This window comes from Scyliorhinus canicula, chromosome 15 (assembly GCF_902713615.1).
Source record: "Scyliorhinus canicula chromosome 15, sScyCan1.1, whole genome shotgun sequence".
NCBI lineage: Eukaryota > Metazoa > Chordata > Chondrichthyes > Carcharhiniformes > Scyliorhinidae > Scyliorhinus > Scyliorhinus canicula.
In genome coordinates, this window is record NC_052160.1 from 123,361,061 (window position 1) to 123,387,583 (window position 26,523).

At 47.2% G+C, this 26,523-nt stretch overlaps 1 protein-coding gene across 2 annotated transcripts in view; it reads right to left on the bottom strand.

The window, feature by feature from the left end:
• Positions 1-247: 247 nt before the first annotated feature.
• LOC119979022 (membrane cofactor protein-like) overlaps positions 248-26,523 on the bottom strand; it is a 221,241-nt gene continuing 194,965 nt past the window's right edge. For both annotated transcript variants that reach the window (XM_038820994.1, XM_038820993.1), the window contains one exon: positions 248-1,469. In XM_038820994.1, coding sequence (XP_038676922.1) covers positions 1,357-1,469 — 113 coding nt within the window. In that variant the 3' untranslated portion in view covers positions 248-1,356. The remainder of the gene's footprint in view (positions 1,470-26,523) is intronic.

Here is a 26,523-nt window from a genome sequence, read left to right on the forward strand (position 1 = left end):
AGAATCCTTACAGTGCAGAAGAAGGCTATTCGGCCCATCGAGGGTGCACAGCCCTCTGAAAGAGCACCCTACCGAGGCCCACTCACCTGCCCTACCCCTGAACACCAACTAACCTGCACATCTTTGGACACTAAGGGGAAATTTAGCATGGCCAATCTACCTAACCTGCATATCTTTGGACTGTGGGAGGAAACCGGAGCACCCGCAAGGAACATTCACAGACATGGGGAGAACGTGCAAACTCCACACAGTCATCCAAGGCTGGAATCAAACTCAGGTCCAGGGTGCTCTGGGGTGGCAGTGCTAACCACTAAGCCACCGTGCAATTGCTTCAATTTGCCTTCATTATGGAACAGATCTTGCATTTCAGCTGTGATGTCAATGAAAAACAGGCTTTCATCAGTCTTTTCTGACACAAACCACCAACTGTCATGGATGGCCTTTCTACCTGGATGCAAATTAAAGTCCTTAAGTGGTATTCAACTCTTGGCAGGCGGAGAGTAACCATGCAGAAAGCCTAAAAGGCAAACCTGACGCTCCTGGAAGTGGGTTCCTCATTCAAAGTTATTCAGCACCTGTTTGAATGGAGTGGTGCCACAGAAAGATATACCCCCCCCCCCCCCCCCCCCTCTGTGTTTCTGACACCTCTGACTCATGACTCCTAACCACTGACCCTATCCTGTCTTCATCCACCTTTGACCTTGGGTCCCAACAGGCTATGCTTTTCAGGCTTGCAGTGTGGTGACTCCCCTGCCCTGACTGCTAGTTGAATACCACCGTGGTGGAATGAGGCCTCATGTCCCTCGTATATACTGACTGTCTGGTGAGTGAGAGCTGTCAACTTTTAATTGACTAACCACTCTCGGGAAGAGGTATTTCTACCCCTGGTCCTAAATCACAGGAAGGCCTAATGCTTGTCAGCTAACTGCCCAATGGGCATTTAATATAACGGCTTCCCCAATTAGACAATGCAGGGCTTCCAACAGTTCTCTAGCCATTGGACTGGAAATTAAGAAACAGATCATCCATGGTTAAACTGATGAGTGGAAAAGACATGAGAGGCTAAATCATGTTTTGCTATATTGCCCAAATTGTGAATTTCTGGGAGAGCATATTTGATCAACTTTAGAACTTTTCAGTGAAATGCAATTGAGAGAAATACAAGGATAGAAAATAACTATTAACTTGGGACAAAAACTATTTTGTAGTAACAATGGTGTATATTTCCATTTGTGCTGTTCCTGTGTTAACATATAATGCTAAATTCCTATATGCAGTTTTTAATGCCAACATTTATCTGATTTGTAGTGATTCCTGCTTGCATTTTAAAAAGTGGAGATGGGAAATTCAGTATCATTAAATTGTGTTTGTATGAGAGCATGTCGTATCGCGGTAAACTATGCACCAATCATCGCACTCGGCCAGTAATACTATTACAAGTAGCGTGATGAGCAATCCGTATGTGTTTTCTGTAGGGGTAAAGAGGAAAATTAACACACATGGAAAATAATAAAACATTGGCAGATACACTAGTATTGTTGTCAGCTCTGGCTTTGATACCACCATTGCTTCTGATTTTCAAGATTGCGGGTTCAATACCTGCTTCTTGAACTTAAGTGCAAAAAATCTAAGCTGACATATGGCAATATTGAAGGAGTGCTGTACTGTCAGAGAAGCTACCTTTGCATGAGAAGTCAAACCAACACTATCTGCATTAGGTGAAGATAAAAGTTTCCATGGTCCTATTTCGTATAAGAACAGGATTATTATTCCTGGGGTCCTCATTCCTCAATGAACATCACAAAAAAAGATTATTTTTTTATTATTGTGTTGATGTTTGTTGGAGCTAGACAAAAGCGATTCAGCTCTGGCAGGAGAATCCAGCCCGTGATTCCCCTTTGAAAATAACTCAGTTCCAACACTATGGGCACGATTCTCCGCTGCCCACGACGGGTCGGAGAATGGCGGTAGGTCGTCCCCGACATTTTTCACGCCCTCCCGCTATTCTCCCCCCCCCCCCCCCCCCCCCCCCCCCCACGGCTGCCCCATGACACGAATCACTGCTCGCCGATTTTTACGGCGAACAGCGATTCTCCCCAGGCCGATGGGCCGAGTTCCCAGGCCTTTACGCCCGTTTTTATGGCAGCAAACACACCTGCTTGCTGCCGTCGTAAAAACGGCCGCAACATGCCCGTTCTGGGTATCCAGGGCCCTGATTGGCACGGCCGTGGTTGGGCCCGCGATCGGTGCCCACCGATCGCGGGCAGTGCGTCCGTAACGGACGCACTCTTTCTCCCTCCGCCACCCCGCAGGATCAGTCCGCGGGATGGCCGAGGGAGATGACGGCCCCGCGCATGCGCGGCTGACGTCATCGTGCACGTCAGCCGGCGTGACGCTTGGTGCGCGGACTTAGCGACGGTCGCTAAGGCCACGATGCCGTGCTTCACGGGGCCCCGCTGCTAGCCCCACCCGCGGGGAGGAGAATCGGGTCCCGGGAGGGGGCGCGGAGGCTGACACTGATTTTTTAAAAATTTAAGTCATTTAAAGGACTCAGGATAGATTCCTGAAGACCACATTGCGGTAACCTTACTCCCAAGTTCATAAAAACCGTCGTATCGACTTTCCTTCTACTCATGACCACTTGGCTTTTGAAGTATTTATTATTACCAACCAAAGCTTTCTGATTTTATATAACAGAAAAGCAAGCTGAGAGGCTATTTGACCTACTCTGCCTGTGCAGATTCTTTGTAAAAGGTCAGCATGGTAGCACAGTGGTTAGCATAGTTGCTTCACAGCTCCAGGGTTCCAGGTTCGATATCTGGCTTGGGTCACTGTCTGTGCAGAGTCTGCACATTCTCCCCGTGTGTGCATGGGTTTCCTCCGGGTGCTCCGGTTTCCTCCCACAGCCAAAGATTTGCGGGTTAGTTGGATTGGCCATGATAAATTGCCCATAGTGACCAAAACGGTTGTGTGTGGTTAATAGGTTATGGGGATGGGGTAGGGGCGTGAGCTTGGGTGGGGTACTCTTTCCAAGGGCCGGTGCAGATTCGACGGGCCGAATGTCCTCCTTTTGCACTGTAAATTCTATAAAAGCAGTTTTACTTGACCCCATATCCCCACATGTTGTCTGTAACCTGCAAGTTTCTCATCCTCAAGTGCTGTCCAACTACTGTTTAAAATGTTTCATGGAATCATCTTACACAGCCTTTTTGGGTAGAATATTCCAGAACCTGACAACTTTCTGAACAATAATTTTTTCCTCATTTCCTTCTCATCCTTTTGCCAATTTTTAAATCAACAACCTCTGGTCATTCTCTACTGCAAAGAGAAGAGATTTTATAGACCTACTCAATCAAAACTATCATATTGAAAACCTCTACAAGGTCGTCGGATAGCTTTTTCAATTCGAAGGAGAATAATCCCAACTTTTCTAATCTTTCCTCATAACTGAAGTTCTTATCCCTGAAATTAAAACAGATAATCTTTCAAGTCCATATGACCCTCTATCCCTGGTATCATCCTAAACTTCCTACAGTGCAGAAGGCCATTTGCCCATCGAGTCTGCACCCTACCTAGGTCCATTCTTGGATACCAAGAGGCAATTTTAGCACAGCCAATCCACCTAATTGGCACATCTTTGGACTGTGGGATGAAATCGGAGCTCCCGGAAGAAACGCAGGCAGACACGGGGAGAAAGTGCAAACAGTTACCCACGGCCAAAATGTAACCGTCTATTGTGCCGCGGTGCCATCCTTGGCAATATTCCTGATTATACTCCTGGTAATACTCCTCTCGTCCAGTGTTTCAAACGTTTTCCCCCAGAACCACTATTGTCAACCAGACAACCTCCGGGACCCATACTGACTGACCTTGGTGACCCTCGCTGGCTGACCTTCGCGACACATGCTGCGTTCGCTTATCTTTAATGTGAAAGGAAAGCCTGCTTGGTTTGCATGACCTCACTTGAATCAGGAGATTCAGGGAGGAGAGGGCAATGCGCATATCAGGTGCAGACTTCAGCCAGTTACTTTGTACTGTCTTCATATTTATGAAAGCGGAAAATCCAACCTCGCACATGTAGGTCATCATGAAGGGCAATAGCAACAAAATGCTTGTTGTACTCAGCACTGGATACTCCTGGGAGATGCCACTCCAGAATTCTGGCAGCTTTTGGCATATTGTTAATGATCAAAGGTCAGTTACAGCATTTTTAGTCATCTGTAAGTTAATAACTGACTCTGGGCTCACAACCTCAAAAGGAATTTTTCACGCACCACTTCTCTTACAAAATCTGAAACTACTCTCATTTGCCTGCATATAGCACACATGTACTTTGCATCATTATTTGCATTGGTACAATGAACAAAACCATAACTCAAGAAATCATCTTTATATTGCTTTGTAACTGAGTTAAGTCACTTATTTGTAGGCTATTAACTAGAAGCCCTGGATCTCTGTACAGAGTCAGCACTAGCACTGCTCTGACCTGCCCTGGACTCTGCCGTGCAGCTCTCTCCAGCAAATTCTGTTGTGAGATCCTGACCAGTAGATACTCTGTCTTTTGTGTCTCTCGCCGTCTCTTACTTAAAAGATAATGATCCATCTTTACAGTCTTCTTGCCTTGCTTGCCAGCAGCTAGAAAATGGAAGATATTTTCCTCTGTGGTTTGGCGCCACAGGCATGTACATAGAGGGTGCTTGACGTCAAATGTATGTGAAGTGTGCATGATCTGCTTACTGCTGCCGTTTCTGGCTGGAAGACTGGACACAGCCTATTTTCTTTTCATTTATAAGGTGGCAGCGGCATCCATTCTCAATTTAAAAGCCAATAGTGGCCATTGCACACTTCTACTGCAATTGGGACCACTACGGGAATGGCTCAACCGATCACTTCGCGACCCTCCGAACACCCACCCGCGACTCGCCTGCGGTTCATGACCCGCACTTTGAAAAATGTTGTTCCAGCTTTTCTAAGGTCTTTAGATTGTTTCTAAAGTGTGCTGCCCAGATTGTCCACATTACTCCAGCTGTGGCATGAGCCTTGAATTATTAAATTCTCGCATGATAATTTCACTTTTGTAAAGTTTTCCTATTTCTACAGACACAGAAAAGGTTTAGATTTGCTGTGCCACCTTTAATTCCAAAAGATATTTGATAAGGTGCACATCAAAAATTGCTGCACAAAATAAATGTTAGTGGTGTCTAGCTGGGGGGCAGGGCACCGGGGGCTGGGGGGGGGGGGGGGGGGGGGGGAGGAGCAAGTTGGCATGGATAGAGGATTAATTAGCCAGCAGGAATGAAAAATAGGAATAAATGGGCCAATATCAGTTTGGCAAGCAGTTACCTGTAGACTGTCAAAAGGATCAGTATTTGTGGCTGGGATTTTCCAGCTCTCCCACAGCAGGGTTTCCTGCAGCGGAGGCGGCTTGCCATCGGATGCCGGTGGGATCCTCTGGTTCTGCCAAAGTCAATGGCCATTTGCGTTGCTCATCAGCTGCACCAGCAGGGAACGTGCCACGCATAGGGGTTCAGTTTTGGTGGGTCTGGAAGACCCTGCTGGTGGGAAGAGCCAGAAAACCCGCCCTGGGTCTTAACAATTTACTATCTATATTAATGACTTGGATGAAATGACTTGAGTGCATGGTAGCCTAAATTTGTTGATGGCTCAAAGATAGGTAGGAAAGTAGGCTGTCCAGAGGATATATTTGACAAGGGAATTTATATAGGGTAAGTGAGGGGGTACAGTTTTGATAATTTGATTGAACTTGTCGACTTTGGCAGGAAGAATAGAAAAGCAGCATATTATTTTAATGCACATAGACTGTACCGATGGATCCGTGTTCTAGTACATATGTCCACAAAAAGTTGGTATATATGCAGGCACTGAAAATGATTAGGAAGACAAATAGAAAAATGGTGGTGTTTTTTGCAAGGGGAATGAAATATAAATGTGCAAACGTATTCCTGGAGGCGACACAATTCCAACACCACATTGTACCAGACACACCTCCCACTATTCCCAGAGAATAGCAGGAGAGTCTCTTAAACGGGGTTTGCACTGGGCGCCAAACAGAGCACAATACCCCTGTCTTGTGGCACCCAATGTGATCTAGTTCATGTCCTCTCTGAAGGGGGTGAATAAAGGGGGGGCCTGAAGGGGAGCGCATGGGAGGGGGCTGAAAGGGGCAGCCATCGGTGACCTCATTTCGTGATATTGCTCATTTGGTGGAGACGTCTGATGCTCCAAGGTTTCTTTGTTCAATCATATTTTCAAAATTATGCCATTTATTGTCCGTATTACTCCTTCCAAAGTACATCAATTCACTGCATTTCATATGCCATGTTTCTCACCATTTCACCACTTTCCTGAAGTCGAGACACTATCGACTACTTTGCCAAGCTTTATACCTTTTGCAAACAATATAATGCTGAAACCCTTCACGAGAGTTCAAGAGCACGCAAAGTGGTGTGCGCTGCTTTTCATGTACGATCCATTCGTTCACCATAGGGTTCTGATGAGGGATGGGATGGGCGACTGATGGGAGTCTGATGGGGGATGGGAGTCTGATGGGGGGGGTCTGATGGGGGGATGGGGAGGACTGATGGGAGTCTGATGGGGGATGGGAGTCTGATGGGGGGGTCTGATGGGGAGGACTGATGGGTGTCTTATGGGGGATAGGAGTCTGATGGGGGGTCTGATGGGGAATGGGGAGGACTGATGGGAGTCTGATGGGGGATGGGAGTCTTATGGGGGATGGGAGTCTGATGGGGAGGACTGATGGGAGTCTGATGGGTGTGAATGACGGAGAGGTTGAGGGGGTGGGTGGGGAGGGGGTTAATTCATCTTCATGCATGTGTGCTGTGGGAGTTGACTGTTATTTCCATGGTGGGGGGGGGGGGGGAAATGCCCCTACTTGTCAGCGGGAGGGAGAGGGCAAGGTTCACGTCTTGTGGTGAGGGATCGGGCAGCATGCTCAGAATATTGGCCTGATACCAGGATTCTGATAAAATCCAGCGAGCTCCCCATATGCATTTATTTGCATTGTTAAGGAGAGAGAATCGCATCTGAACCCCACTCCAAGCACCAGTGGCAACCAGTCCTGATTCTCCACTGGTGGGAGCACTTAGGCTCTAGAACGAAGAATCCTCTAGTGTCCACTGCTCTATGGGGAAGAGAATTTCACATACAAATGACCCTCTAAGAGAACAAAATTCTCCTTATCTCAGTCTTAAATGGAAGACCCTAATACTAAACTATGTCCCCTAGTTCTAAACCCCCCTCCAAGGGGAAACGTCCTCTCAGCATCCACTCTGTCAAGTCCCTCAGGATCATATGTTACAATAAGGTCTGCTCTCATTCTTCTAATATCCAATGGGTATAGACCCAACCTGCTCAATCTTTCTTTATAAGATAACTCCATCATCCCTGGAGTCAGCTGAGTGAATGTTCTCTGAACTGCTTCTAATGTAATTATATTGTTTCTTTAGTCTAGAGGCTAACTGCACACAGTACTCCAGATGTGGTCTAAAAGTGCTAACATTCCCTGGACAATTGCACTGATATGTGAGGGTGAGGTTGAATATCCGGAGGTTCTGCCTGAATATTGGGCTCCATGGTGGAACAGTGGTTCACACTGTTGCCTCACAGCACCAGAGATCCAGGTTCAATTCCGGCATTGGGTGACTGTGTGGAGTTTGCACGTTCTTCCCGTGTCTGCATGGGTTTCTTCCGGGTCCTCCGGTTTCTTCCCACAGCCAGGTTAGGTGGATTGGCTATGTTACATTGCCCCCTTGAGACAAAAGATGTGCAAGTTAGGTGGATTGGCTATGGTCAAAGTGCAAGGTTAAGAGAATAGGCCAAGGGAATGGTCCGAGGGAGAATGCTCTTTTGGCCGGTTGGTGCAGATCCGATGGGCCAAATGGCCTCCTTCTGCACTGTAGGGATTCTATCGATTCCAAAGGACTGCAGCTGGGTGAGTGATAAGGGTGTGGTTCTTTGTGTCAAGGGAGTGTCCCTTTAAGAAATGATTTTGTCTTATCACATTGCTTCAGTGCTGTCATTGTGTGGGTGGAGCTGGGCTGTGGTTTGGGAGTTGGTTTTACTTTTGCTTTTAGTTTGAACTGGTTTTGTTCGGCACAGGTTGAAAGAAGATTTTTTTCAGTCTGCATTTTAAAAGCTGTTTCCAGATTACTTGATAACTTGAAAAGAAATAACTGTTTTCTGGAAGGAATTCAAACCTGCTGTTTTGGAAAGAAAACAAGAGCCTTCATACCAGGTCTTGAGTGCTGTGTGCTCGGCAGCACCTTTGAAAAGGGGTTCTGGTTTATGGGATCTTGTTATTAAATTGGAATAGCTTAAGGGGGGAATTTATTGAGGGTGATACATAGATTACTGTAGCTGTATGAGATATTTATGTTTGTAGTTGATTAAAATGCTTACTGTGTGTGTTTATAAAAAATGTTAACTAAATTCGTTGAATAAAGCTTATTTTTGATTTAAAGTGCTTAAAGCCTCTGTTGAATAACATCTGAAAGGCCCTTGTGCTCATCATAACCAAAATCAATAAGCAGTTGTAGGTCAGGTGAACTCCATGATATACTTTGGAGTTTTCTAAACCCTTGCCCATAACAAATTGGCAGCTCTTCCGGGATAAAAGTCTATCTTTCGTGATTGGGTTGCCTTAGTATACTAAAAGACAGTGAGGGGTAAGCATATTTGTGTTTGCTTTTCAGGTGTTGTATTCCAGTTAAGTAGGGAGTGTATTGTGGACAATAGATCTTTCAGCGGCTCAGACGTTTTTGGGGGTGGAGAAGGTCACATGCAAACCTTACAAACAGAGACTAAAAAAAGGCTTTTAGATTTGGCAAAAACATTGCAGTTAACATTGCCTGACAAAATACGAAAAGAGATAATTGTAGCTGAGCATTTAAAATTACCTGAGACACAGTCAGAATCATTGGAAATGGCAAGAATTCAATTACAGATCAAGCAGCTTGAACATGAAAAAGAATTAAAGCAGCTTGAATACAAAATTAGGGAAAAAGAAAGAGTCAGGGAGGTAAAGATCAGGGAAAAAGAGTAGGAGAGACAAGAAAGGACGCGGATGGTGTCAAGGTCAGGCTTTGAAATGAGGTTTGCTGAAGCACCGGTGTCTAGCTTGAAGCGTATGCGAGCCTTGTTGACTATGAGGGTGGCACACCACCCGTCGGCCGGATCAATGCTCATTATGGGGAGTTGTTTCACCATCGTTGATAAAGGCAGCGTATGCTTGGTGATGATGCCCACCCGGAATGGGGATGTGAGGCCCTCAGTGTCGGGATCTGGAAGAATATCGGGGTTGGAGTCTGTGATGGGTTGCTGTACTGACTGGATGCTCCTGCACTGTGGCTGGGATCGCTGTGTGTTGGGCAGTGGAGCAGATCTGCAAAGGGCTGCGTAGTGGCCAAGATTGCCACACTGGAGACAGCGTCAAGATTTCGCGGGACATTGCCGCTTTAAGTGGGCGGAGCCACAGTTGGAGCACATCATGGCGCCGCTGTGAGGACTTTCCGTACGCAGTGCAGTCGAACGACGTGCGCACTTGCGCGGTTCGGTCGTCGGCCTCGCCGTCTCTTTGGTCGTAGCGCGCATGCGCAAGAGCCCGGGAAAAGCGCGCGAAATGACCGCCCTCATCCAGACTCAGGCCCTGCACCTGTTTGATGGCCTGCACCCGTTCCGCATCGTGGGGGTTTTGCCGTGCCGTTTCTGCCGCCTTGATATGGGAGTACCGGTTGTTAGTGTTCTCGTGGAGGACGCAGGTCCCGATCGCGAAGGTGAGGGTGAGCTGCTTAACTTTTAGGAACTGCTGGCGAAGGGGATCGGAGTGGACCCCGAAAACGATCTGATCCCGGATCATGGAATCAGAAGTGGAGCCATAGTTGCATGACTGCGCAAGGATGCGGAGATGGGTTAAAAAGGACTGAAAAGGTTCATCCTTACCCTGAAGCCTCTGCTGGAACACATAGCATTCAAAGCTCTAATTGACTTCGATGTCACAGTGGCTGTTGAACTTCAGCAGGACTGTTTTAAACTTCGTCTTGTCCTCGCCGTCAGCAAAGGTGAGGGAGTTGAACATATGGATAACGTGGTCCTTAGCTGTAGAAAGGAAGAGAGCGATCTTCCTGGCATCCGATGCGGCCTCGAGGTCTCTGGCTTCAAGATATAGCTGGAACTTCTGCTTGAAAATCTTCCAGTTAGCACCGAGGTTGCCGGAGATGCGGAGCTGCGGGATAGGGCGGACGCTGTCCATGTTACCGGATGGCTGATCGCTGGTCAAAGGCGGATTATCTCAAGGTAGGTCCGGCAAACTCGAGCATAACTCACTGGTACTATGATGTGTTGGGTAAGCTGGGTCTGCGAGGACTGCGTTTACTGCAGTGGTGAGAGAAACAGGCTTCCAACACTTGAAGAAATGCAACTCGATTGTATTGAACACTTAACTATAATACATGCTTTAACTGTGGGTTGACACTATGCTGACTTGACTGGAGACCTGAGGCTAACCTGACCAGACTATCTTACTACCATATGGTGTTTGTTCTAGTTGCTGCTCACGAGTTCTGACTGTCTCAGAGGCTAGATCCCGAGAGAGCGGGAAAACTAGTGCCCTCTGGCTTTATAGTGGTTGTGTCCTGTCTGGTGATTGACTGCTGTGTTCTCTGTGTTCACTGGTCATCCTGTGTGTCAATCACTGCCTGTCTAATATACCTGGATGCATATTATGACAGGCTCGAGGGGTAGCGGTAATGGTCAGCAAAAGAGTACGTTTCCAGATGGAAAATGTGGTGGCAGATCAGGGGGGTAGATATGTGATTGTGACAGGGGCACTGGAGGGGAGATTAGTGGCGCTGTTAAGTGTACATGGTCCCAAATAGGACAATGTGGTTTTCGCAAAGAAGCTGTTTGGGGCCATCCCTGACATGGACACACACAAACTGATTGTGGGGGGGGATTGGAACATGGTGCAGTAGCCAAGGTTGGACAGGTCACACCCGCGCTCGCTGGTCCCATCGGGGGGAGGGGGGGGGGGGGGGGGGGGGGGGGGGCAGATGAAGGCGTTGGCTGGGCTAAAGGTGGAAGTGGGAGGGGTGGAACCTGTGAGCTTTCTGCACCTGAGGGAACGGGAGTACTTGTTTTTCTCAGCAGTCCATAAGGTATACTCGCGAATTGACTTTTTCGTGGTGGGGAAGGCTTTGCTGGCTGGGGTTAAGAGGTCGGAATACTCGGCAATTGCAGTATCAGATCATGCTCTGCATTAGGTGGATATGGTACTGGAGAAAGGGGTAGCGCAGAGGCCAGGGTGGAAATTAGATGTGGGACTTTTGGGGGGCCAAGAGTTCTGTGACAAAATTGAAACGGTATTTGTGGAAAATGTAGGTTTCAACTATACGGGTGAGGTGTCGAAGGCAGTTGTCTGGGAGGTTCTAAAGGCAGTGGTGAGGGGTGAGGTGATCTTGTTTCAGGCCAGGGTGGACAAAGAGGAGATGTTGGAGCGGCAAAGGATAATAGATGAGATGTTGGAGGTAGATAGGAGTTATGCAGAAGATGGGGACCCAGCAAAGACAGAAAAGAGGAAGGAACTACAGGCGAGCTTTGACCGACTATCTACCAGGAAGGCGGTGCACCAACTGAGGTGAGCAAGAGGTGCAGCTCACGAGCATGGAGATAAGGCAGGGTGTATGTCAGCAGGTCAGCTCCAGAGGGAGGCAGCAGTAAGGGAAATTGTTCAGGTGAGGGATAGGGCAGAGAAGTTGGTGGTGGCTCCGGATCTGATCAACAAGGTCTTTGAGGAATTTTATGAGTGTTGTACAGGTCAGAGCCACCTGGGGGGGAGACCGGGAGATGCAGGAATTTCTAGATGGGTTGGAGTACCCAAGGTTAGGGGAGGTGGACAGGGCTACATGAAAAGGAGCTAAAAGGAGTCTATGTTCTATGTTTAGCAGGAGATAAAAGATGCGATTGGGAGGATGTAATCGGGGAAGGTGGCAGGGTCGGATGGGTTTCCGGTGGAATATTATAAAAAATTCAAGGATAAGCTGGCACCCCTGACGGTGGAGATGTTTCAAGAGGCCATAGGGAAGGCGGTGATGCTACAAACTTAGGGGCAGGCATTGATTTCCCTGTTGCTAAAAAAAGATAAGGACCCGACAGAGTGTGGGTCATATAGGCCCATATCACTTTTGAATGTGGACGCAAAGGTATTGGCGAAGGTACTAGTGGGTAGGCTGGAGGAGTGCCTCCCATAGGTGATAGGTGAAGATCAGATGGAGTTCGTGAGAGGGAGGCAGCTCTTTTCAAACGTTGATGTGGAGATGCCGGCGTTGGACTGGGGTGAGCACAGTAAGAAGTCTTACAACACCAGGTTAAAGTCCAACAGGTTTGTTTCAAACACGAGCTTTCGGAGCACGGCTCCTTCTTCAGGTGAATTGGAGCCTGAAGATTCACCTGAAGAAGGAGCCGTGCTCCGAAAGCTCGTGTTTGAAACAAACCTGTTGGACTTTAACCTGGTGTTGTAAGACTTCTTACTGCTTTCAAACGTTAGAAGGGTATTCAAAGTGGTTATGGCACCGGCGGAGGGGAAGGAAACAGGTGGTTGTGGCATTGGACGCTGAGAAGGTCCAACGAAGGGTATTTGATGGCAGTTCTGGAGCGGTTTGGGATTGGATCAAGATTTGTGAACTGTGAAAAATTACTATGAGCCGATTACGAGAGTCCGCAAAAACAACATCAGCTCGAGATACTTTTCTCTCCACCGTGAGACTGGGCAGGGATGTCCTATGTCCCCCCCCCCCCCTGCTGTTTGTACTCGCGATGGAGCCATTGGCTATCGCATTAAGAGGTTCGGGGGTATGGAAAGGAATAGTGCGGGGGGGGGGGGGGGGCGCGCACAAATAGAGCATAGGGTGTCCTTATATGCCGATGACTTGCTGTTGTATGTGGCGGAACTGAGTGTGTTGATAGGGGGAATAATGGAGCTGCTTCGGGTGTTTGGGTCCTTCTCTGGGTACTAACTAAATTTAGATAGGAGTGAGTATTTTGTGGTGTCTCGGCCGGGGGTGGGGGTATGGGTGGGGGGGGGGGGGGGGCTGCCATTCCGTAGGGCAGGGACTCACTTCAGGTACCTGGGGGTGCAGGTTCTCCAGGAGTGGGGGGGCTCCACAGGTACAACATTTCTAGTTTGGTGGGGAGAGTGAAAGCTGATCTGGCAAGGTGGGACGATCTCACCCTGTCACCAACGGGTCAGGTACAGGCGGTTAAAATGAACGTGTTGCCGCGATTTCTGTTTATTTTCCAATGCTTGCTGATTTTCTTGATGAAGGCTATTTTCAGAGAGATTGAGGGAATGATTACTTCGTTCAGAGTAAGGAGGGTGGCCAGAGTTAGAAAGGTGCTGCTACAGAGGGGAAGGCAGTTTGGGTCTTCCGAAACTGATGTTTTACTACTGGGCGGCAAATGTGGAGGAGGTGCGGAGCTGGGTCAGAGGGATTGAGTCCCAGTGAGTCACAATGGAGGAGAGTTTGTGCAGGGGGTCTGGATTGAAAGCACTAGCAACAGCGCTGCTCCCGATGGCCCCGGGGAAATACTCAGGGAGTCCGGTAATAATAGCTTCATTGAGAATTTGGAGGCAGTTTCGTCAATACTTTGGGTTGGGGGCAGGGTCAAGGGAAATGCCGATTCGGGGGAACCACAGATTTGAGCCAGGGAAGTGGGATGGAAATTTTCGGAAATGGGAGGAGAAGGGGATTAAGACACTAAAAGATTTGTTTCTTTGGGGTTGGTTTGCAGGTTGAAGTAGCTGGAAGCGAAGTATGGGCTGGAGCAGGGGAAAATGTTTAGATACATGCACGTTTGAGATTTTGCCAGAAAGGAGATACAGAGCTTCCCAGTGGAGCCGGCCTCCACATTGCTGGAGGAGGTGCTGATGACAAGGGGACTGGAGAAGGGGGACTGGACTGGAAGGGATCAAAGCAAAGTGGGAGGAAGAGTTGGCAGAGGATATGGAGGAGGGGTTCTGGTGTGAGATGCGCCGGAGAGTGACCTCCACATCGTGCTCGAGGTTGAGGCTGATACAGCTGAAGGTAGTATACAGAGCATACCTCACGAGGGCGAGGATGAGACGATACTTTGAAGGAGTAGAATATATTTGTGAATGTTGCGGGGGAGGAGGACGCTAATCACGTTCATTTGTTTTGGTCCTGTCCAAAGATAGAGGATTACTGGAAGGAGGTTTTTAGTGTAATTTCTAAACTGGACCTGGGCCCCCGGGAGGCCATATTCGGAGTGTCGAACCAGCCAGGGTTGGAAACGGGTGCGGAGGCAGATGTTGTAGCCTTCGCCTCGTTGATCGCCCGAAGGCGGTTCCTGAGAGGTTGGAGAGCAACCTCTCCACCTTGTGCCTTGGCGTGGCGGGGGGACCTGTTGGAATTCTTGACTCTTGATAAGGTTAAGTTTGAACTGAGGGGATGAATGGAGGGGTTCTAGAATTCATGGGCATTATTCATTGTGCACTTTCAAGAACTGGATAACATCAAACATTAGTTGGGGCGGGTGGGTCGGAGGGTGGGGGGCTGTGTTTGTTCATCGTGACTGTGGGTGATTCCTGATTCCTTTTTGTCATTTGTTTATGTGAACATGCAGGCTAATGTTTGGGGTTTAGTGGGAGGATGGGATCGTTGTTATTGATATGGGAATTGGCATGTTTGTTATTGATTATTGTTTATTGTTGGTAGGTGTAAATTTGGGAGAAAATGTGAAAAAGGAGAAGAATAAAAATATTTTTCAAAAAAATAAGAGGGACAGACTGCCTTTAAGACCTGTAAACTAACTAGAACATGGGTTCATCTCACAAGCTGCCAGGCTGTTTTATACATGCAGCCAACCACGCAGTACTGCAGGTTGCACTGGTTTGCATGTGGAGCTCATGGAAATAAAGAAGCAGCACAATTAATCAATGTGCTGCCTGGATCAATGGGGATGGATGCAGGCAGTGATTCAGGTTCCCCATTGCTGAAAACAAGACTGAAGAAATGTTTAGCCCATTAATGAAAAATGTTATTTTGCGTTTCTATCAGAAATCTTTCGCTAACTGTAGCACTATGTTTCTCTCAGTAGGGTATGTAAAGCTTTCTGATAATAATAATAATCTTTATTAGTGTCACAAGAATGCTTACATTAACACTGCAATGAAGTTACTGTGAAAATTCCCTCGTCTCCACACTACGGCGCCTGTTCGGATAAATTGAGGGAAAATTCAGAATGTCCAATTCACCTGACAGGCGTGTCTTTCGGGACTTGTGGGGGGAAACTGGAGCACCCGGAGGAAACACAAGCAGACATGTGGAGAACGTGCAGACTCCGCAAAGACAGTGACGCAAGCCGGGAATTGAACCTGGGTCCTTGGCGCTGCGAAGCAACAGTGCTAACCACTGTGCTATTGTAATATTACTACTATATTTTTGTTATGACTCTTTAAAATACGTTGACAAATTTTCTTGTCCCTCTTTTCACTGTTCAGATCTTTGTATAAACTCCCAGCAGCTCTCCTTGCAAACCAAATAGATTCAGGCCTAGAATTATCTAGTATATCCTTTCCACTTAGAATTGTAACATAATCCTTAATCCCCCACTGCCATTCCTTAGCATTCACCCCACTCCACCCTTTTCCCTTTCCTACCATTTGTAAATACCTGGTAAACAGAACCCCATCCTGCCTTTGTCTGAGCCATATTTCTGTAAATGTAATGAATTCATAGAATCCATGCAGCTATTTGTACCTGTGGCTCACTGACAGATAAACATGCACACAATGTAGTACCTCGTTTGTATCTCTGGTATTTTCCTCAATCTGGTCTTGATGATTTTTAGGGTATTTCTAATTTAGCTGCTGGTGATAATACTTTTTCCTTTGATCTCATTTCTGCTCCTTTCTACTATTTGCTGGATTCTCTATCAAATCCCTGTCAAATTAATTTGTCTTCCCTCAACTCTTCAAAGTTGGTAGTGCTTGCACTTTGTTTTTCAATGAAAAAAAACCCCAGAATTATTTACAAATGTAGTCAAGATACTACTCGATAAGTTACAGCTGTATAAATATACCCTGATCTTGTCAGGGCAACATTCTGTAGGATTTAAGGGATCACGTTGGAAATGTCTGGAAAATTTTATCAGATAAAGAGCAGCCCACGACAGATTTAGAAAAGCATGACAAACTTAAGATTGTGAGCATATTTCTGCGATTATGAGCAAATAATATGGTACACTTTACATTGTGAATTGATTGAATGGCACGGTGGTGCAGTGATTGGCACTGCTGCCTCAAGGCGCCGAGGACCCGGGTTTGATCCCGGCCCCGGTCACTGTCCGTGTGGAGTTTGCACATTCTCCCTGTGTCTGCGTGGGTCTCACCCCCACAACCCAAAGATCTGTAGGGTAGGTGGATTGGCCACGCTAAATTGCCCCTTAATTGGAAAACAAATACTTTGTGAATGGACTAACTTTTCAGGAAGAGTTAAGATCCCAAGATTTCTGATATAGCTCCTGAGTTTCTAGTGCAAGAGGTGAACAGGAGAAGATATGTCTGATATACACAGTGAATATGTACTTAGAAGGGATAGTGAGCATATTGCCATGGAGGTTAGTGTGACTGTTTCCCCCTGTACTTCATGCGGCATGGTAGTGTTTACCACAGTCCAAAGATGTGCAGGTTAGGTGGATTGGTCATGCTAAATTGCCCTTAGTGTCCAAAAAGGTTAGGTGGGTGTGGAAGGGAAATTAACATAAACCAACTTAGAAGCATGCTGGGAAATGCTTGACTATAGTTCAACACTGCTTTTGGACTAAAATAAGTAGGTCAGGTAACATAAACAAAATACTGCTTAATATTCTGGTCTCGGCCTTATTATGAAAACACATTGTCCTCCGAAAGATAACAAAATGTGTACTCAAGTTGTTTTTAGCCAAGGGCAAGAACATACGTACTACGTATTTCATCTTACGTACTTTCCAAGATCTATTTAATATAAACATGCCTGTTTACTTCAAGCCGTTGTTTCAGACTATAAAAATATCAGTCTTCAATCGAATCTCAGAGCGCAGTGCACTGGCTTTGCAGCTAGAACACTCTCTCTCCACAAATATATTTGTGTAAATAAATTTCCTTAAATCGAACCTCGAGGAATTTGTCTTTATTATAATTTCCACGACAAATTGGCGAAGTTGGCAGTTTCCCTAATTTAACAGGAAGTGAATCCTGAAACAAATCTCTAAACAGGACTCTCTCAGCTGAAAGCAAGAGAGCCATAGCAGGCCCCAGCTGAAAGGGGGGTCTGCTGCTCGGCAGCCTTAATTACTGACCAGTGACTCATGCTGGGAGAGTTATCTTAAATAATAAATTAACGATAACTGCATGGGGAGAAAACTAAAATTTAAAAGAAAAAGACTGAGGTTCGTGAAAGGATAAACTTTGTGCGCTCCCTGTCGTATTTGTAAATGATTTCCGCGATTGTTGTTATTGTTATATATATGCTCTAAAGTATTTTGCAGAAGGAACGATGAGCAATAAACTCGACGCCCCCTCACAGGTCATCCCGAAGCCTCAGTAAAGACATCCGGAGTGAGAAAGAAGGTGAACTCCTTAAAGAGGACAGATAAGGGTGTCAAAATGAGTAAGAAAGTGAAAAGAAACAATCATAAAGCAACGGAATGAGGTAGGAAAACCTATATGTCCAGCATAGGAATCTAATTAAGCTGACCCCCTCTTGAAACAAAAAACAGGGGAGTAAAAGTAAATCGAAGATTCAGGTAAAAGCGTAACAGATGGGTTCCTGTAGAAAAAGGAAATTCAGATTTGTCTGTCGCCGTGAGATAAGGCTCCCGGTTAACTGTGAGCAGTGAGAATCTGTGTGTTTTGTTTAACCAATTAATTTTAGTCAAAGCATGAAGTGCTAAGTGGGTTGTATTTTTATCGTCTGTCATTGTGAGTCAGAGATTATAACTTAAGTGATTTTTGTTGAGATTTCTCTAATGAACTGAAACATATGGAAATTAAAATCAGTTTAAAAGAATGTGCCTTTATGAATAAAAGTACATGAAAAGACGTAAATGGCATCATTCCAAGTTCTCCGCCCCTTAGCTTCTGCAGGCAACATTAACCATTTCAGAAGACAGTTGACCTTTTCTGAATTGACAAAGATAAATATACGTCTCTAAGAATAGCTAATGCCGATAAAATCAATCATTGGAAATTGACTTCAATGTGTGCTATTTATAACCCCCTCCCAGGGGATGTTTTGCTGCTTCTAAAATACTCTAATGGTGCATCTTGGCCAGCTTTGAAGGATGGGATTGCAGTCCCATCCAGTATAAATGGGGGCTGGGTTCCCAATAATAATAATAATTTGAATGAAGGAAATGAGTCCCTTGAACACTGGTTAGCAAATAGAGGGAATGAGGCTCTCATGCAAGGAGCCAAGAAGCATTTAACCCCCAGAAAGAATGTACCGCAACAAGCGACGCCTTCCCCTATTAGGCAGACAGACCTCTGCAAATTAGGAGTGTTAATACATTGCATTGATAATGGAACATTTATAGAACTGTCTCAAATATGAGCTCACCAGCTGCAAAATTTAATAACTTCTCAGCCTGCGCCCGATCGCTCTGTGTCTGTGTTGTATGCTGGCAGCTAAACGTTAACCCTTACAGTACCACTGTTAAAAAAAACTAAATTTAAAAATTGCAGGAAGTTTTACAAAAGGTTAATGAACCTCGGGCACAGCTATTAAAACACCTGATAGAGTCCAGACGAGAGAATATAGTGACCCATTGCACGGCTTGGTATGCTCGTGAGGATGAGCATGGATACAATTTACAAACACAAAGTCACTTAGGAAAGCAGTCCTCATTGCATATCACTCCTTTTTATTTTTTGGTGTTGTGGGATTAGGAATGTTAGTACAGTTGACCCATAGTCAGAGGGACCTTTTTTTTAGGATGGGTTTAACTTCAGAACACCATTTAACACTGGCCATAAGACATCCTGCTAAGGCAAAGCAAATAGGAGAAGTGATCCAAGAGGCCAAAGGAAAAAAGTAATACATGGGATTTATATTGAAATGAACGTGCAAAATTGCCTGATAGAGAATTTTATGGCAAACAGGAGGGCAAAGTGACCTGGAAAGAGGAGCAATGGGCCGCTACATTTGAAAGACAACAACCTCCCCGAGAGAGCCATCATTTACTCCCTTCAATCCTGGCCCAGGTACTGGCACATCTATGGGCCCAGCATAAAAATCATGTTGGAAAAGTACATTCTGCCCCAGCGCATAGGGTGCAGTTACAGAAGAACGTTGCCCTGCCCTGCTTAAAACTATACAGGTTGGCACCGGAAGCAGAAAAGGGGATAGAGGGAGTGATCAATGCACTATTACAGCAAGGGGTGCTGAAGAGAACACAAAGCCCCTGTAACACCCCTATACTCCCCATTCCAAAGGTAAGAAGACCCAACGAGTGGTGGTTTGTGCAAGATCTTAGAGCCATCAATAAAATTGTTATCACTATTGCTCCATTGGTGCTGGACACAAATGTAATTTTTGTCTTCTATACCACCAACAACGGATACTTTCTCAGCCTTTTTCTCCATACCATTTCACCCAGAAAGTCAATATCTACTTGCATTTACATATCAGAATCAACAGAATTAATAAAGAATTGGATGAGTGCCAGTTGGCTGCAGGCTCAACATTCCCTCAATATGATGACGATTTATTGATAGCCTCAAAGGGAGGGCTAGTTTGTCAACAGAATACCCTTTTGTTATTATCACATCTGTTAGAAAGAGGGCATAGGGTCTCAATGGACAAACTGCAATTCTGCCAGGAGACAGTTCAGTATTTGGGATTTCAGCTGCAGCGGAGGCTTGGGTCTGAAAGCGTACAGTCTGTAGCAAGGGTTCCAACTCCGCGCACGGAAAAGGAGATCCTAACCTTCCTCGGCATGGTAGGCTATTGCAGGCAGTGTATATCGGACTATAGAGAGATGGACGCAGTACTGTGCAAGGCTACCCTACAGGATGCCCCTTCACTTGTTACCTGGATCCCAGAGAGGGAGCAAGCATTTCGTAATTTGAAACAAGCCATGATTAGCGCCCCTGCTGATGTGTTGGGTAAGCTGGGTCTGCGAGGACTGCGTTTACTGTAGCAGTGAGAGAGACAGGCTTCCAACACTTGAAGAAATGCAACTCTATTTTACTGAACTCTTAACTATCATACATACTTTAACTGTGGGTTGACACTATGCTGAGTTGACTGGAGACCTGAGGCTAACCTGACCAGACTGTCTTACTCCCACATGGTGTATGTTCGAGTTGTTACTCACGGGCTCTGACTGTCTCAGAGGCTGGATCCCAAGAGAGCGGGAAAACTAGTGCCCTCTGGCTTTATAGTGGTCGTGTCTTTGGTGATTGGCTGCTGTGTTCTGTGTGTTCATTGGTCATCCTGTGTGTCAATCACTGCCTGTCTGCACTCCATCATATACTTGTGTGTATATTATGACATCTACCCCCCCTTTTTTTACTTTAAAAAAATGTGTATAGGTCAATAAATAGTGAGTGTGTGTAGGAGCCTGACTATATACAAAGTATGTGAGCGTATTTACGTGTGTAGGAGCCTGACTACATACAAAGTACGTGAACGTATTTACATGGGAAGGTGCCTAGTGCAGATAGAGGGCATACAACAAATTAGGAAGAAACAATATGTACAGATGTGTAAAAGGATCACAAGGCAATGCAACATTCAGTCTATAAATTCAGTCTCTGTGGCGGGCGACGAATTCTGGTTGACCGCCTCAAGGGTGCGTCAGGGGCCGCCTGAACAGGAACGGGCGGAGCTGCCTCCAATGTAGAGGGTGGTAAAAGAACTGTCAGATCGGTGGCCTCGTGGAAGGGTGTGTCCTGAGGAATCAGCAGGCGAGGCGGGACAGCATGTTCCGGTGGCAAGCGTGGAAGCAGCCGCAGTGCCCTATTACGCCGAAGAAAGGAGCCAACATGCATGCAATGAGAAATGATCTCGGGGACACTTGCTTGACCACCACAGCTGTGGCAGACCAGCCACCGTCAGGTAGCTGAACACAAACTCGGTCAGCAGGGACCAGAGCAGGGAGATCTGTGGCGTGGGCGTCATACGCCGAGTTGCATTGGGCCCGAGACTGTTGCATCCTTTGCAGGACCGGAAAATTGTCAAGGTCCGGGATGTGGATAGCCGGCACCGTCGTCCGTAGTGTGCAGTTCATTAGCAGCTGTGCTGGGGACAGGCCAGCGGACAAAGGAGTCGCCCTGTAGGCTAGCAGCGCCAGGTTAAAATCTGAACCCGAGTCAGCAGCTTTGCACAACAGTCTTTTAACAATGTGGACCCCCTTTCCAGCTTTCCCATTCGACTGGGGGTAGTGGGGGCTTGAAGTGATGTGTGTAAAATTGTACCGCCGGGCAAAATCCGTCCACTCCTGACTGAAAAAGCATGGGCCATTATCAGTCATGACTGTAAGTGGAATGCCATGACTGGCAAAGGTCTTTTTGCATGCCTTGATGACTGTTGCTGATGTGAGGTCAGTCAGTCTGACCACCTCGGGGTAGTTAGAAAAATAGTCCATGAGGAGGACATAGTCTCGGCCCTTTGCATGAAAAAGATCAATGCCAACCTTGGTCCATGGGGAGGACACCAGTTCATGCGGTTGCAAAGTCTCTTTCGGCTGAGCCGGCTGGAACTGTTGACACGTTGGTCAATTGAGGACAGTGTTGGCGATATCCTGATTGATGCCTGGCCAATATATTGCCTCTCGGGCTTGACGGCGACACATTTCGACCCCCAGGTGACCCTCGTGGAGTTGGCCGAGGACGAGCTCTCGCATACTCTGTGGGACTACTATCCTGTCCAGTTTCATTAGTATATCATCGACTACTGCCAGATCATCTTTTATATTATAGAACTGTGGGCACTGCCCCTTTTGCCAACCATCCGTGATGGCGCATGACCTGCTGGAGTAAAGGACCCCTGGCTGTCTCCTGACGAATCTGCACGACCCTTTCATCAGTGTCCGGAAAGTTGGATGCACAGAACTTCACATGAGCGTCTATCTGACAGACGAAGTCCGACTGATCACATGGCGTGGTGATAGATCGAGAGAGTGCGTCAGCCATAATGAGCTCCTTTCCCGGAGTGTAGACCAAGTCGAAATCGTAGCGGCGGAGTTTGAGGAGGATACATTGTAGCCATGGCATCATAGCATTGAGGTCTTTCTGGATGATGTGAACCAATGGCCTGTGGTCCGTTTCGACTGTGAATTTGGGGAGTCCATACGTGTAATCATGGAATTTGTTAATCCCCGTAAGGAGGCCCAGGCATTCTTTTTCAATCTGAGCATATCGCTGCTAAGTAGGTGTCATGGCTCTAGATGCATATGCGACTGGGGCCAAGGAGGAGGATTCGTCCCGCTGAAGGAGTACTGCCCCAATGCCAGTCTGGCTCGCGTCGGTGGAGATCTTCATCTCCTTAGCAGGGTCGAAAAACACCAGTACCGGGGCCTTGGTGAGTTTCGCCCTGAGCTCACGCCACTCTCGCTCATGAGCGGGCAGCCATTGGAAGTCGGTGGTCTTTTTAACAAGATTGCGGAGAGCTGTGGTGTGAGATGCAAGGTTGGGGATAAACTTCCCAAGGAAGTTGACCATCCCTAGGAAGCGGAGGACCGCCTTCTTGTCCTCCGGTGTCTTCATAGCGTCGATCGCCGACACCTTGTCTGCATCTGGCTGCACACCGAACTGCGAAATATGGTCGCCAAGGAACTTTATTTCTGCATGACCGAACGGGCATTTGGCTCTGTTGAGTCGGAGGCCATGCTCGTGGATCCTATGGAACACTCGTTTGAGGCGATCGATGTGCTCCTGAGGAGTTGTGGACCAGACAATGATATAATCGACATACACTCGCACCCCCTCGACGCCCTCCATCATTTGCTCCATTATTCGGTGGAACACCTCCGAGGCGGAGATGATGCCAAAGGGCATCCGGTTGGAACAGTAACAACCAAACGGGGTGTTAAATGTGCAGAGCTTTCGACTGGACGCATCCAGCTGTATTTGCCAAAGCTCCTTGAAGGCATCCAACTTCGTGGAAAACTTGGCGTGAGCCATTTCGCTGATGAGCACTTCTCGTTTAGGGACAGGGTAGTGTTCCCTCATGATGTTACGGTTCAAATCTTTGGGGTCGATACAAATGCGAAGTGCCCCTTGGACGGTTTTTTGACACAAATCATGGAGTTAACCCAGTCCGTGGGTTCCGTGACCTTAGAAATGATGCCCTGGTCCTGGAGGTCTTGCAGCTGCTGCTTGACGCTGTCCTTAAGGGGTGCCGGCACCCGACGCGGTGCATGAACCACAGGTGTGGCATTCGGTTTCAGAAGTATCTTGTATCTGTAGGGGAGTGTGCCCATACCTTCGAAGACACTGTGGTATTGTGCTATGATGTCATCTAATTTGGTTTGGATGTTGGCATCTGGTGAGGCCGTTGCCTCAGCGGGCGACATAGTGTGAACCCGCTGCACAAGATTCATGATTTTGCAGGCCTGAGCACCGAGAAAGGAAGCTCTGTTGGACTCTACAATTTCAAAGCGCAGGGTGGCTTTTGAAGAACGATGGGATACCGCAAGCTGGCATGAGCCACTGGCAGCAATGGCATTTCCATTGTAGTCGAGAAGCTGGCAGGCCGGTGGAAGAATGCTCGGCTTGACACGGATGGTATCAAGGTCAGACTTTGAAATGAAGTTCGCTGAAACGCCGGTGTCCAGCCTGAAGTGTATGCGAGCCTTGTCGACTGTAAGGGTGGCACACCACTCGACGTCCGGATCAATGCTCGTCACTGGGAGTTGTTTAATCTTTTTTGCGGAAAGCATCGTATGCTTGGTGATGATGCCCACCCAGAATGGGGATGTGAGGTCCTCGGTGTCGGGATCTGGAACCATGTCAGAGTCGGAGTCTGCAACAGGTAGCTGTACTGACTGGACGTTCCTGCGCTGCGGCTGGGATCGCTGTGTGTTGGGAAGTTGAGCAGATCTGCACAGGGCTGCGTAGTGGCCAAGCTTGCCACACTGGCGACAGCTTTGAGATTTCGCAGGACATTGCCACTTTAAGTGGGCGGAGCCACAGTTGTTGCACATCATGGCGCCGATGTCAGGCCGCTTCGTGCGCCACCACGCATGCGCGGTCGAACGATATGCACACCTGCGCAGTTCGGTCGTCGGCCTCGCTGTCCCCTTGGTCGTTGCGCGCATGCGCAGGAGCCTGGGAAAAGCACGCAAAATGGCTGCCTTCATCCAGACTCAGGCCCTGTAGCTGTTTTACGGCCTGCATCCGCTCCGCATCGTGGGGGCCTTGCTGCGCCGTCTCTGCCGCCTTGATATGGGAGTACTGGTTATTAGCGTGCTCATGTAGGACGCAGGTCTCGATGGCGATAGTAAGGGGAGGCTGCTTAACTTTAAGGAGCTGCTGGCGAAGGGGATCGTTGTGGACCCCGAAAACGATCTGGTCGCGGATCATGGAGTCGGAAGTGGAGCTGTAGGTGCAGGACTGTGCGAGGAGAGGGAGATGGGTTAAGAAGGATTGAAAAGGTTCATCCTTACCCTGAAGCCTCTGCTGGAACACATAGCGTTGAAAGCTCTCATTGACTTCGATGTCACAGTGGCTGTCGAACTTCAGCAGAACTGTTTTGAACTTTGTCTTGTCCTCACCTTCAGCAGAGGTGAGGGAGTTAAGAATGTGGATAGCGTGGTCCCAGTTGTAGAGAGGAAGAGAGCAATCTTCCTGGCATCTGATGCGGCTTTGAGGTCGGTGGCTTCAAGATACAGCTGAAACTTCTGCTTGAAAATCTTCCAGTTTGCACCGAGGTTGCCGGCGATGCGGAGCGGCGGGGGAGGGCGGACGCTGTCCATGTTAGCGGATGGCTGATCGCTGGTCAAAGGCAGACTATCTCAAAGTAGGTCCGTCAAACTCTAACGTGACTCACTGGTACCATGATGTGTTGGATAATCTGGGTCTGCGAGGACTGCGTTTACTGTAGCAGTGAGAGAGACAGGCTTCCAACACCTGAAGAAATGCAACTCTATTTTATTGAACTCTTAACTATGTGGGTTGACACTATGCTGAGTTGACTGGAGACCTGAGGCTAACCTGACTAGACTAACCTGTCTTACTCCCACATGGTGTATGTTCTAATTGTTGCTCACGGGCTCGGACTGTCTCCCAGGAGAGCGGGAAAACTAGTGCCCTCTGGCTTTATAGTGGTCGTGTTCTGTCTGGTGTTTGGCTGCTGTGTTCTGTGTGTTCATTGGTCATCCTGTGTGTCACTCAATACCTGTCTTTGCACCATCATATACTTGTGTGTATATTATGACACCTGCCTTGGGACTTCCTAATTTCAGAAAGCCCTTTACTCTTTATGTGAATGAAGCAGGGTGATTTGCAACAGGGGTCCCAGTGCAAGAGCATTTAGGAGGGAAAAGACCCCTTGCCTATTACTCGTTGGCCCTATGTGCTGTGGAAAAGGGTATGCCAAGTTGCTTAAGAGCAGTAGCAGCCACAGCGGCCATAGTAGAAAAAAATCTGTTTTGCTGCTGCTTAATTCATCCGCAACGTAGCATTTTTCTGCAATTCGACACACTGGGTATGAAGTAATCCTCTCTAAAACCAACTTTACCTACATGCGAGCGCACCTGTCAACCCTGCAACACTCTTGCAAGCGCCCTCGGAAGCAGAACATATGTATGATCATGACTGTTTACAATTGGTTGAAGCCACCACAACCCCTCGATCTGATTTATTGAGTCACCCACTAGAAAATCCAGACATCATCTTTTTCACCGATGGGTCAGCAAACCGACCAAATTATATGACCCTCCTGGCCAGCTATGCAGTAGTAACTCCATTAGAGATAGTGGAAGCTTTTGCTCAAGCGGCAGACTAGTTTGCCCTTACTAAATCATGTATGCCAGCTAAAAAGAAAACAGTCAATATTTATATGATTCCCGATCCGCTTTCGGGGTAGTACATGATTTTGGCCAATTATGGAAAAACAGGGGATTCATAACTTCCTACAGCCAACCTATTAAAAATGCTAAATTGATTTAAATTTACTAGATGCTGTTCAGCTGCCCAGCAAGATATCCGTTTTAAAATGCGAAGCGCTTACTACTGCAGACGATGAAGTCTCCAGTAGTAATAGATCTGCTGATAAAAAAAGCAAAGGAAATGGCTCTCAAACAGCAGCCACAACTGCAAGCTGCTGCAGTTGAACTTCTGTCCACCATAACAGAACCAAAGTTAAAACAGGCACAGGAGCAAGCCTCCCCACAGGAGCATCGCTCTTGGCTAAAAGTGGGTTGCCATCAAGACAATCATCAAATCTGGATCCACCCGGATACCTGTGCAGTATGCCCCAGAAGTCT